General features: G+C 33.5%; 1 protein-coding gene across 1 annotated transcript in view; it reads left to right on the forward strand.

Annotated features, from left to right (window-relative positions):
- LOC106478050 (transcription factor RFX4-like) overlaps positions 1 to 12,765 on the forward strand; it is a 47,970-nt gene that overhangs the window by 28,399 nt on the left and 6,806 nt on the right. Inside the window, exons 10-14 of the mRNA XM_022381575.1 lie at positions 3,836 to 3,936; positions 8,273 to 8,479; positions 9,762 to 9,856; positions 10,968 to 11,085; positions 12,492 to 12,635. Coding sequence (XP_022237283.1) covers positions 3,836 to 3,936; positions 8,273 to 8,479; positions 9,762 to 9,856; positions 10,968 to 11,085; positions 12,492 to 12,635 — 665 coding nt within the window. The remainder of the gene's footprint in view (positions 1 to 3,835; positions 3,937 to 8,272; positions 8,480 to 9,761; positions 9,857 to 10,967; positions 11,086 to 12,491; positions 12,636 to 12,765) is intronic.

The raw sequence follows: 12,765 nt of genomic DNA on the forward strand, positions 1-12,765 counted from the left end.
ATTATTGTTTGTACAGTTAAAAATACTGTATTATTAACTTGCGATTTAGTGCTTGTTAACTAATAATTATTGTTTTACAGTTAAAATACTGTATTATTAACTTGCGATTTAGTGCTTGTTAACTAATAATTATTGTTTTACAGTTAAAATACTGTATTATTAACTTGCGATTTAGTGTTTGTTAACTAATAATTATTGTTTTACAGTTAAAATACTGTATTATTAACTTGCGATTTAGTGCTTGTTAACTAAGAATTATTGTTTGTACAGTTAAAATACTGTATTATTAACTTGCGATTTAGTGTTTGTTAACTAGAGTATTGGTTATTCAACTCTGTACGGGGTATAGTTAAAGTGATACCCTTCTTCACGGATATCTCTTATAATTATTGAAGTTATTTTAGTTGAAACGATCAAAATTAGTGAGCGTAAATAATCAAAATACTAATAAAATGTCCCGTTTATTTTATCACTTCTAACAATGTCAAGAATAGCTGTTTCAAGGAAAAAGTAATAACTTGAGCAATAAATATAATACGATATTCACATTTATTTGTATTTGGTACTCTTAGTGTAAAAATTATTCTCTTGGAAAAAGTAGTAAAATAATTAAATAATATTTTTCCTGCACGTGACTGTTACTCCTGTTGTAATTATTGCTTCCAAGATTTCTTATCACCATTTTAATATTTTAAAGGACCCTGAAAAAAAGGAGAGTTCAAGATGATTTTTCAGGAATAAAAAGCTTTTCAATAGCGTTTGGTGTCACCAGGTGCCATAATCTACTGATGCCAAGTTAACTTGATAGAATTTTACAATTCATATGTCATTTATTTTAATAAAGCATCAGGTTACGTTTCATAACAATTCATATAATTATTATTATTCAAGTTGTTTTAGCAAACCGTCAAATTAGGTTTGATAGCAATTCATATTAATATTGTTAAAAAAATTAATAAACCATCAGGTTACGTTTCATAGTAATTCATATTATTATTATTAAAATTGTTTCAAGAAACCGTCAGGTTAGGTTTCATAGCAAGTCATGTTATTATTATTCAAATTGTTTTAAGAAACAGTTAGGTTAGGTTTCGTAGCAACTGATATTATGATTATTCAACCTGTTTTAATACACCATTAGGTTACATATTATAGCAATTAATATCATGATTTAAACTTTTTAATAATTCACCAGATTCATTTCTTAGCGTTAATCTTATCATTCAAACTGTTTTAATAAATTATAAGGTTTCATTTCTTAGAAGTCCATCTTACCTGTTGTTTCACAAGAACATTCAATTGAAAGTATACTACCTAACAGCATCTATCTTCCGATAGGAAATATGACTTTATGTAGTTTATAAGCTCATAATAACATGTTTATATCAAAACTGTGCTATTCTCTTAGTATGTACCACTAGGAGTTTTATAGTGTGGCGTACAGTGATGAATTAAGATAATATATCACATGTAACTAAAATATAAAAGTTGTTAAAGTGTTGGGTATTTTACTTATAATCTTGTGTGGAGATCATCTAAATTTTATACTTTGAACAATACAAATTATCATCCAGTGTATGTACTGTATATTTAAAGTGTTGGTGTCTTCCATTGATACAAGTTATCATCCAACCTGTGTACTGTATATTTAAGGTGTTGGTGTCTTCCATTGATACAAGTTGTCATCCAATCTGTGTACTGTATATCTAACGTATTGGTGTCATATATTAATACAAGCTGTCATCCAACCTGTGTGCTGTATATCTAACGTGTTGGTGTCTTCCATTGATACAAGTTGTCATCCAACCTGTGTACTGTATATTTAATGTTTTGGTGTCTTCCATTGATACAAGTTGTCATCCAATATGTGTACTGTATATTTATGTTGGTGTCTTCCACTGATGCAAGTTGTCATCCAGTATGTGTACTGTATATTTAATGTGTTGGTGTCTTCCACTGATGCAAGTTGTCATCCAGTATGTGTACTGTATATTTATTGTGTTGGTGTCTTCCACTGATGCAAGTTGTCATCCAATATGTGTACTGTATATTTAATATGTTGGTGTTTTCCATTGATGCAAGTTGTCGTCCAATATGTGTACTGTATATTTAATGTGTTGGTGTCTTCCACTGATGCAAGTTGTTATCCAATATGTGTACTGTATATTTAATGTGTTGGTGTCTTCCACTGATGCAAGTTGTCATCCAATATGTGTACTGTATATTTAATGTGTTGGTGTCTTCCACTGATGCAAGTTGTCATCCAATATGTGTACTGTATATTTATCATTTTGATTTTTCTGCATTAATACAAATTGTCATCCCATTAACAAACATGAAAACAGGCTTATATACAAATAATTTCTGACGGATTATATTAATCAAATGAATATTTGAAGTTATTGATACAACCCATAATATTTCAGTAATGGTATTTATGTAACATCAAGAATGTCTTATTAGTAAACTGTTTTTGACATCACAAAGAACTATTTTTAAGCTAAGTTATTATGTTAAACATTTGGTGTTTTGTGACAGGAAATTTTGAGCCTTGTATTCGTTCTAGCGGTTAGTAGTCTTTCATATGTTACAATTGCTTCCCACTCAATTTTTTGAAGCCAGTCACCATCACTTAAAGATTATCCAATTATAAGTTATTGAATCGAATGAGAACAGTACTTTAGCCCAACATTCTGTTAAGTATAAAGGTTGTTGAATAGACGTGATAATACGTTTTTGTTAGTTTTAGGTTTTGTAATAGAACGCGTTGTCTTCTGACCGATTTTTAAAAAATAATAATAAAGGACCGTGAAGAAGATAAACAGGAAGAGCAAGCTGAAACGTCTCTTAAAAATATCCGTTTAAACGCGTGAAAGGACGCCCCATAGAAACTAAAGTGAATGACAAATATGTTGTCTATATTATTTCTGAGTTGAAGTGACATTTTGATTCCAATGGTATCGTAGCAAGGACATAAAGGTAATGCAATTCATTATCTCTAAAACCTTTAATTTTTGTCCAACGAATATTCCAAGAAGCTTTTAAGCGCGCATTTGTTGTTTATGTTAAGATCGCTCAATTCAGGTTAATGTTGCGCATGCGTTTAATATACGTTGTGCTGTCTTGTTTATCTTATTTTCGCTCGCATTCAATAGGAACGCGCGTGCACCAAAATATAGATAGTATAACACCCCGAGTAATTAAATACTGGAGTCAGAAAAAAATGGTCAAGCTGCTGAGGTCCTTTTTTTGTCCCTCAGCAGCTTGACCCTTTCTTCTGACTCCAGTGATGTTTAGTGATGCAGTTTTTAACTTATCCATTAAAGCTTAATTACCTATTCAATTTTCCTTTTTTGTAAAATTGAATTGGTAATTAGGCTTTAATGGATAAGTTAAAAACTGCATCACTAAACATCACTGGAGTCAGAAGAAAGAGTCAAGCTGCTGAGGTCCTTTTTTGTCAAATTGAATAGGTAATTAAGCTTTAATGGATAAGTTAAAAACTGCATCACTAAACATCACTGGAGTCAGAAGAAAGGGTCAAGCTGCTGAGGTCCATGGTAGAGACCTAATTTCCTGATGGTACGAGATTTAAGGCGATAAAAACAAAACAAACAACAACGTAAAATTAATGTTTGTAAGTAATAATGTATGCTTACATAAATGTTCTAATGAAATTAATCGTACCCCCAAAAGTTTTTTTTTACTTCCAGGCTCAAGTTTCCTATTCTGTTCTTTGTTGTTTCTTTTATTCTTTACATAGTATGATCCGTCAATGTTTTATTTATCTCCTGTTAACGTGGGCTGTCTGTTCTTTTTATTTTCTTCTTCTCAGTGTAACAAAAATTATACAAAACTTTGTACATGAATACGACTACTGGCTTCGTTCGGCACTTTTTAACCTACCGGAAAATCTTCGAACTATGAAGCTAGAAGGTGAGTTTTAAAATCATTCTTTTACTAAGTGTGGTTATGGCTAGAGTTTTATTTGTCATACATGCAGCTTTACGTAACTGGTCGCTAGCGTTATGATAAGTCTAAAGACAAACTTGATAGGCTATTTACTTTCATATATTTCAGAAGGCTACAGTTTGTGTCAGTGAGTTTACCATAATGGTGTCATACAGCGTTCTCAATGTGTAAGTCACGGGATCCTTTCATTTCGTACGCCGAAAAACTACATAACTGCGGAAAGGATGAGGCAGCATAGTTTATAAGTCCCGTTATGGTGCGCGAAATCAAAATAAAATAATTAAGAGCACTGGAAAAATAGATTATTTACAGCCGACTATGAGTTGTTTGACATACTTTGCAACACACATAAGATAAGTAAGACACATCTTTACCCAGACGTTCGGTGCGTTGCCGCTGACAACGTTTGGCAAGCCCAGATAACCTATACGTACTCTTTACGCTTATCCAAAAAATCTAGTTATCGGCAACCCCAGATAACCTATCCGTACTCTGTACGCTTATCAAGAAAACTCAAGTTATCGGCAAGCCCAGATAACCTATCCGTACTCTGTACGCTTATCCAAAAAACTCAAGTTATCGGCAAGCCCAGATAACCTATCCGTACTCTGTACGCTCATCCAAAAAACTCAAGTTATCGGCAAGCCTAGATAACCTATCCGTACTCTGTACGCTTATCCAGAAAACTCAAGTTACACTTAGTGACAAGTTTATCGGAAAGTTACCTGTGAAAAATAACGTAGTCAGAGGCCTTGCTTTCTAAATATCCATCATTTAATAAACTGGACACGAAATAATCTCATGAACCTGGCACTGCTTTAGTGATTATTAAGGTTAACAACCGAGGCATCGCTAGGTGCTTAGAAGATTCAGGGTTCGAGCCTATAGGCGCGTGAATTTTCGACGTTTCGGTATAATATCGATTATGGTTTTCTAATAATACGTGAAGAACCAAGCCCTAAGTACCTCTCACTTCTAAACATCATAAATAAGAAAGTTACAATCCAAGTAGTGCGAGGCTAATTGAGTCTTAGACACAAACATAACCCTATTTTAAAAGGGTTTTGTATGTAAAAATAAAATTTTGTATATGACTACTGAGCGGAACCGTATTGTGAGCACGGACTAATAGTGCGATCATGCATAAGTGAAGCTAGTGAAAATATACAAGTTAATATTACCCCATGAATTGGATATTGGCACAAAAAAAGGGTATGTTTATTTAAACTGCAGACAATGGACAAAAGTTAACATATTGTGAGTAATGCAACAATGTAACAAGGATTATTACCTAAGATTCAGTAACAGTGCAAGCAAAATAACAATTCCTGAGAGGGAGGAACAGGTCAACGCTGAACCTGACCCTCCCTGGTCCAAAACATGGACCGAATCCCGATGAAGAAGTAAAGACTTAACGTTGTTACGCAAGGTGTTCATCTCATTACTAGACATAAGGTTGTCACTACTGTTGAATATCTGTAAACAACTTGAGTAATGTAGGTGTTCATCGTGTAATACAAGCTTAATGTTGTTGCACAAGGTGTTCATCTCATTACTAGAAAGAAGGTAGTCACTACTGTTGAATATATGTAAATACCTTAATTGATGTAGGTGTTCATCGTGTAATACAGGCTTAACGTTGTTGTGCAAAGTGTTCTAGATGGTGCACACCTTCATTACTAGACAGTAGGTAGTCGCTACTGTTAAATATCTGTAAACACCTTAATTGATGTAGGCGTTCATCGTGTAATACAAGCTTAACGTTGTTTCGCAAGGTGTTCCTCTCATTAATAGACAGTAGATAGTCGCTACTGTTAAATGTCTGTAAACACCTTAATTGATGTAGGTGTTCATCGTGTAACACAGGCTTAACGTTGTTGCGCAAGGTGTTCTAGATGGTGCATACCTTCATTATTAGACAGAGGGCAGTCACTACTGTTGAATATCTGTAAACACCTTGATTGATGTAATTAATCATAATCTGTATTTAGACTTGCCTGATCTAAGATAATGCCTATCTGACAACTGTTAGTTCCAAGTTAACAGTCTGCTTGGTTTGCTTAATTATTGAGGAAACCGTTGTATTAATTAATTTAGCCGTAAACCGTCGTTGATTGGTGGGGAAATGGCCACTGAAATACTGATATTTCAAGAGGTTGAGACTTTCCATCAGTCTCTTTTACCAGCCACTTGTCACTACCCTAAATTTTAGGAGCCTTTATGTGGTAATAATTAACAGAAAAATAAATGTTTATAGATAAATATGTTTGTTTATGTTACTTGGGGTTTTCCGCCACTTCGTGGCACCCCCTAGTGGCACTATTGTATGTCTTCTGACTCGTACTGCTATAAACCGGGTTTCGATACCCTTGATGGGCAGAGCACAGATAGCCCTTTGTATAGCTTTGTGCTTAATAACCAACACCTTTCAACACACCCACAGTTCCTAATAAATCCATGACTAGCTAAGTCTTGCATCTTCGAATTATATACAACTCTCACCAGTCCAGCTAGGTCGAAACTACAGCTTTCAGCTGGTTCTGGTATGAGATAAGTTATCCAGTACATAAACAAATATGTTTCTTATTTCAACCTGTATGAAAGCAAGGCTGAAGATACTATGAGAAATATGGAGAGCTTAGTAGTTTCAAAGAGTAGAAAGAATGGGCTATAAACAAAGCGTATGAAGCTCTTTCTCACACTTACAGACATACACAGATAACGTTCAGTATCATCGACCTCTCGGTTTCTCTTGGCAGGAAACGTGTTGCCAGTATTAGCATTTTGTTTCGTAAAAAATAATATATCTTATGTGAAAATGCAGAAAACCCGAGGGCTAACTCTAACTGGAATGTTAGGTAGCTCCAAAAAAATTCGATTTGATAGATTAAAAGATGTGTGTTTGAATAAATCTCCACCATCACGTATACTACGTCGTTTAGACGCTTCAACCAGTTCTTTAATTATTATTATTTCACCGAGATCCATGTTGTTAATAAAATATGGATTACTTGAAATCAGTCCAATGTATAGACGAACAACAGCAACGTGAACGTAATAAATGTTATACGTTTTATTGAATGAGGAACTCGAAACAATATCATTCGAATCGATTCTTCAGTAAATGTTTTCGTTTAGCGAGAACTTCTGAAACTGTGTCACAACAACATCTATATTTTACAGAGTATTTTTCGTTTTTGGAACTTTTTTGTAATTTTTATATAACGCGAACACCTTGTATTTGCAACGTGACTCGTTGGGGAATATCTTATATAAAACATGGGTTATAGTAACCCAAAAATGTTCATAACAGAAATTAACTAAAAACACATTGGGAGGGGGGGGATTCTATTCATAAACAACCGGAGTCTCATCAAACCCGACCTTCAGCTGTATTCTACCATCAACTTTTTTCTTATCGAAAATTCTCGAGTTCTATATAACTTCCTTACTCTTTTGGCTCTCCTTTTGTCCCCCAGTGGGACAGAAGTAAGTTCACAGACTTACAACGCTTGGATCCGGGATTCAATTCCTTGCGGTGGACGTAGTAGGTGTCCTCATGTGGCTTTGCTCTAAAACAAACAAAACTTTTCTCTTTTTTTCGATCGTGCTTTTTGAGTTGTTGAGGAAGCTCCATGTACGTCACTGTAAACAAGGCACTTACACAGAATATTTCCATTTAGGAGCGTTTTATTTAATAAGAATTAATCATTCTTTTAAAATGATAACAAATAATTAAAAACAACGTTTTATATGAGCTGCTGACATAGATCACGTCGAAACATGTACGTGTACAGTGATATTTCTATTTTAAAGTGGAAGCCATACGGCTTCAATAAAGTTTTTGTTGTGTAAATATAAAACGTTGTTTTTAATTGCTCATTATAATTTAATTTTTTAAAACACAAGTGCCGGTAGTGCGTATTTAAGAATTAATCCAATTGGGCACTGATCGTATAACATATTGAGGAATAGAGAAATGACGCAGTATTTAGTTGATGAATATGTAACAACATATAGTGGCTTCTTTGTAGGTGCATCTTGGAAAATCCTTCATTCATCTTTATAGAAGTGTTTGGAATTCGTTTCTCTCCGCTAATCTAGTGTCGTCTCTAAGTAGGTGGATGAACCATTCGACACTTTCAAAATGTAGTGCATTGTTCTTTAAGAGTTACAAATCTTATAAGCAGTAGACATGTTGTTATTAATTAAGATTTTTCCAAATTGCATGTGTTACATATATATAAGAGTTTACTTCAAAAATAAAAATATGTTGTTAGAATAAATAATTTTTTTTTAGTTGCTAGAGGTTTTATACAAGTTATTCGACGGCAGATGTCGTTAAATCACTTAGCTCAAGCTTCTCGAATGGTGGTGCAAAACAGTGAGATCATTGGACAGATGCTGCAAGACTGGAGGCAGATTGATATCACTGCCATTTGTCGGGAAACTTTGTATAGTATAGAACAGAATGAGATAGGAACAACTTTTGATGTGATATTAAATTGTAAGTATTTTAAGATTTTTTAACAGAACTAATTATCGCATGACTAGTACATGGTTCAGCTTATTACTGATACACTTCAAATATTTTAGACAGGGAGGGACTGAAATGTCAGTGATATTGTCAGTTTTATTCCTTAAAATTCACTCTTCAGTCAGTTATATTTTTTAATGTTACAATTTGTGGAATTCTGATTAAAACATCCAATACATATATGAACGACTGTGCTATGAGTAACGGTGCTCTCTTTGTGTGAATGAATATTTGAGCCTTCTTTGATTAAACTTTAAAAACAAAAGATTATATATAAGTATCAATGATGAATGTTTTGTGGGCGTAGCTTGAAACGTAGCATCTGCACTTACCTGGGAATAACGAATATCCCGAAGTGGATTGGACTCGCATTACTCGGCATTTCTTTATTGAACATTATGTTATATAGTTTTAGAATTTTATTCTACATTTCAACAGTTTTTATGTTCAAAACATCTTATTGCCAATGTCCACTTATATATTATTTCTAGACTTCTGTTGCGGTATTTTTTTAACTGCTAACTGTAATTAATTAAATTAAATTACAGTGCTAATTTTAGATATTATTTTTCCAGCCAGCGTTTGTTAATGAAATTTCTGAAACTGTCTTCCATTCTCATTTTTAATCTATATATCTTCTACATTTTTGTACTGAAACTTTGTTTATTTTTTGTTGAACCTTTCGAAAACTTCCACCCATAATGCTTTCTTGTATAATCCAAGTAAAATGCTATTTTTTTTTTGCTTTGAAATATGGTTAATTTTCATGAAATTCACAATTCCTTGATGACATCTATTATCAATAAGATGTTTCTAAGTTCCTAAAATATTATAATTTTAATTTTGTTAGTCTATATGTCCTAATTACATAATTATCGTACGCGTTTTTCATCTCATGTGTTAAAATGATCATTTGTAAGGTATATTTTCTTACAGTTTTATATTTTAAAATCTTCTGTTTAAATCTATAATATTATAAATTTTCATCGATCTTTAGTGTTCTTTAAAATAATTTTAAATTTATTTACATCGATAATTTAGTTGATTTTTACATGTTAGTCTTAATAATTTAGTTGATTAGTATACTAATTTCTAACTTTATCTTACTGATTAGCATATAGCTAATAATATATATAGTTTTTATTTTCTAAAATATATTTCCTATAAAACTTATTAATATTATATATTAACACCACAATTTAACACTTCATTATATTTCGTTATCTGTCTTTATTCTCTTATAAATATTTAGTGGCGAAGGAATTTGAGTGTTTAATAAAAGACGAGGCACCAATAGAAGCTTACACAGAGTGGTTGAATACATTAGTGAACAGATGTGTCGTCTTGGTAAGTATCTAAACACACCCGCCTATATATATTCTTTTATGTGAATATCTAAAACAATTATATTTCAGTAATCTATCCGCTAAAAACACGTTGTTTCGTTAGACTTAGAAACTGCTCTGAGCGGTTGTATTTGTAGACATATTACTCAGATAGATTTAGAAAATTGCTCCGAGCGGTTATATTAGTCGACACATTGTTCTGATAGACTTAAAAACTGCTCAAAGCGGTTATATTAGTTGATACATTGTTCTGACAGAGCGATTATATTAGTAGATAAATTGTTCTGACAGACATAGAAGCTGCTCCGAGCGATTATATTAGTAGAACATTTTGTAGTGATAACGACTATGCTTGTAATTGTTGATATTTTTGTAAGAAATAAACAATTAACGTTCAAAGCATTGTAACTTTTATCTTGGTAAATATTGGAAATGTTATTTCGTAAGTCCTTTTCAAATATCTAAGAAAATTGTTTTAGTCATTCTTTGAGCTGGAATTTTGACACTTAAATTTACGGCTGTGCTGAGTTAATTACGTTCTCACCTCAGCAAACTTGTTTCTTTCGCAAGAACCTCCTTCTCGGTGCTTATACCGTAGAACTCTGGTTTTGATAACCGCAGTAATCAGAGAACAGATAGCCCACTATGTAGCCTTATATTTAACAGCGAACAAAAGTATTCTACAAAAAGATTGTGTAGACCCTTGGTCACGGCTAAAGAAATATTTGTTATTACAAGAGCTGAGCGAGAGCCTTACCAAACTAATTCACAAGAACTGACCCACAGTCTTACCAAACTAGTTCACAAGAACTGACCCATAGTCTTACCAAACAAGTTCACAAGAACTGACCCAGAGTCTTACCAAAACAGTTCACAAGAACTGACCCAGAGTCTTACCAAACCAGTTCACAAGAACTGACCCAGAGCCTTACCAAACCAGTTCACAAGAACTGACCCAGAGTCTTACCAAACCAGTTCACAAGAACTGACCCAGAGCCTTGCCAAACCAGTTCACAAGAACTGACCCAGAGCCTTACCAAACCAGTTCACAAGAACTGACCCAGAGCCTTGCCAAACCAGTTCAGGCATAATTCTGATTTTCTTCTTCCTAGCCAACAGCAAAAAATAAGATTCCAGTTCGTCAACTGTCTCGCCAGTTTTTACTGATGTGGTCAGTATTTGGAACACATGTTATAAGGGACATGACTTTACACAGCGCTACCAGCTTCGGTAAGTTCATGCCTTTATTTAACGCATCATTAACATTTGGTTCTTACCTAATTTGTAATGAAAATAAATGCATTGTTTGTTTAGAATACTTAACAGTTACAGTTTGATCTGTAATATTGATATCTTTTTTGCTAAAACCCTTATTTAACTTGTTTTTCGCACACTCCAATCAAGTCATCCTTTTCGTTGTTTATTGAATTTCGCGCGAAGCTGCTCGAGAGCTATCTGCGCTAACCGTTCTTGATTTTGGAGTGATAGATTAGCCTTTCGGTGCTACACAGTTGACTTGCAAACTTGGCTTTATAAATTTAACCAAACGCTTTATTAATGACCCTACAAAAAAAAAGCTATATTTCTGCTGTAATTCTAAACGTTTCATGCAATGTCTATATTGTGCATATGAGCTTCTTTACATGCATATTATTTTTTGCGCTAATTACTTATAACATCAACCAGCAAGTAGTTGATTTTTGTTCCTGTAGTATAGTATTCTCATTAACTTTTATTCACTTGTCAGGTACACAATTTCTTTGAGTTCATCCTCTATTGCTCTTTCATATATCTTGTATGCCTGAATTACGTGAGGTTCAACTTTACTTACTGGTAACGTATCGGCTCTTCAGGATATTAAAGGAATGTTTTATGTTCACGTTGTAGATTATGTAGACAATTCCCCTATCCGTCTGTGCCTAATTTACATCTTAAATATTTGTGACCTAAGGTTCATCATCTTGTGTTTAAATTAAATAATTGTAAAAATAACGCCTGAATGTTAAAAAGACAAGTAAAATGTACGTTTATTTAAAAATTCATTATATTAAACGCTTAGAAGTAAAAATCCTCAGCTTGTTAACTTGTTTTAGCGCAAAGCCATATAATGAGCTATCTGCGGCTGTCCACCGGAAGAATTGGACCCCCAAGTTTTAGGGTTTAAGCCCGAAACTTAACACTGACTCGCCGGGTGACTCAAAAAGATCTTCAGATGGTATACGTGTGTCCAAAAATACAATGCATTTAACTGTAAGGTTGTTTTTTTTTTCCAAGAGTTTTGCTTTTCTCTTCTCTTTAGCTTTCAATGTGTTTTCTGTATATGAATGTTCTATTTTTCTGGTGGGCAAGTTACAGAACCTGAGTTTTTACCGCTGATAAAAACGTACATGACCCAATCAATGTCAACTGAAACATTAAACGTAGCGTACGATGAATTTTGATAAAAACGTGTATGGGACAACTATATATTGGGGGATGTAATGTATGCTTTTTTAAGTATGTAAAGATACAGTGATGAGTAAGACTGGTGATCATCTACATTCTGTCAACATTTCTTATTAACTTCAGAGTTCAGGCTATGTCTACCTGTAAACAAGGCTTACAGGCCTACAGTCTAATGTTCTGGTTTTTCCTAGGTTCTTTCCACCTCCTGAGACTGATGTTTGACGACTATGTAATTTTCCTAATTGAAAATATACATATGGAGGACCAAATGAAGGTTTTCTTGAGAAGTATAGCCACTAACTCACCGCCAGATTTCACGAACTTCGGATTTGGGGGTAACCATTGTTTTGTCAGTCGTTAGCTTCGGTTAGACCATAGATCGTCTATTGTGACGTTGAATTACAAATAATGAGCTTATCTGTCTGAAGGATGTATATATATATATATATATATATATATAATATA

Source organism: Limulus polyphemus, unplaced genomic scaffold (genome assembly GCF_000517525.1).
Source record: "Limulus polyphemus unplaced genomic scaffold, Limulus_polyphemus-2.1.2 Scaffold176, whole genome shotgun sequence".
NCBI lineage: Eukaryota > Metazoa > Arthropoda > Merostomata > Xiphosura > Limulidae > Limulus > Limulus polyphemus.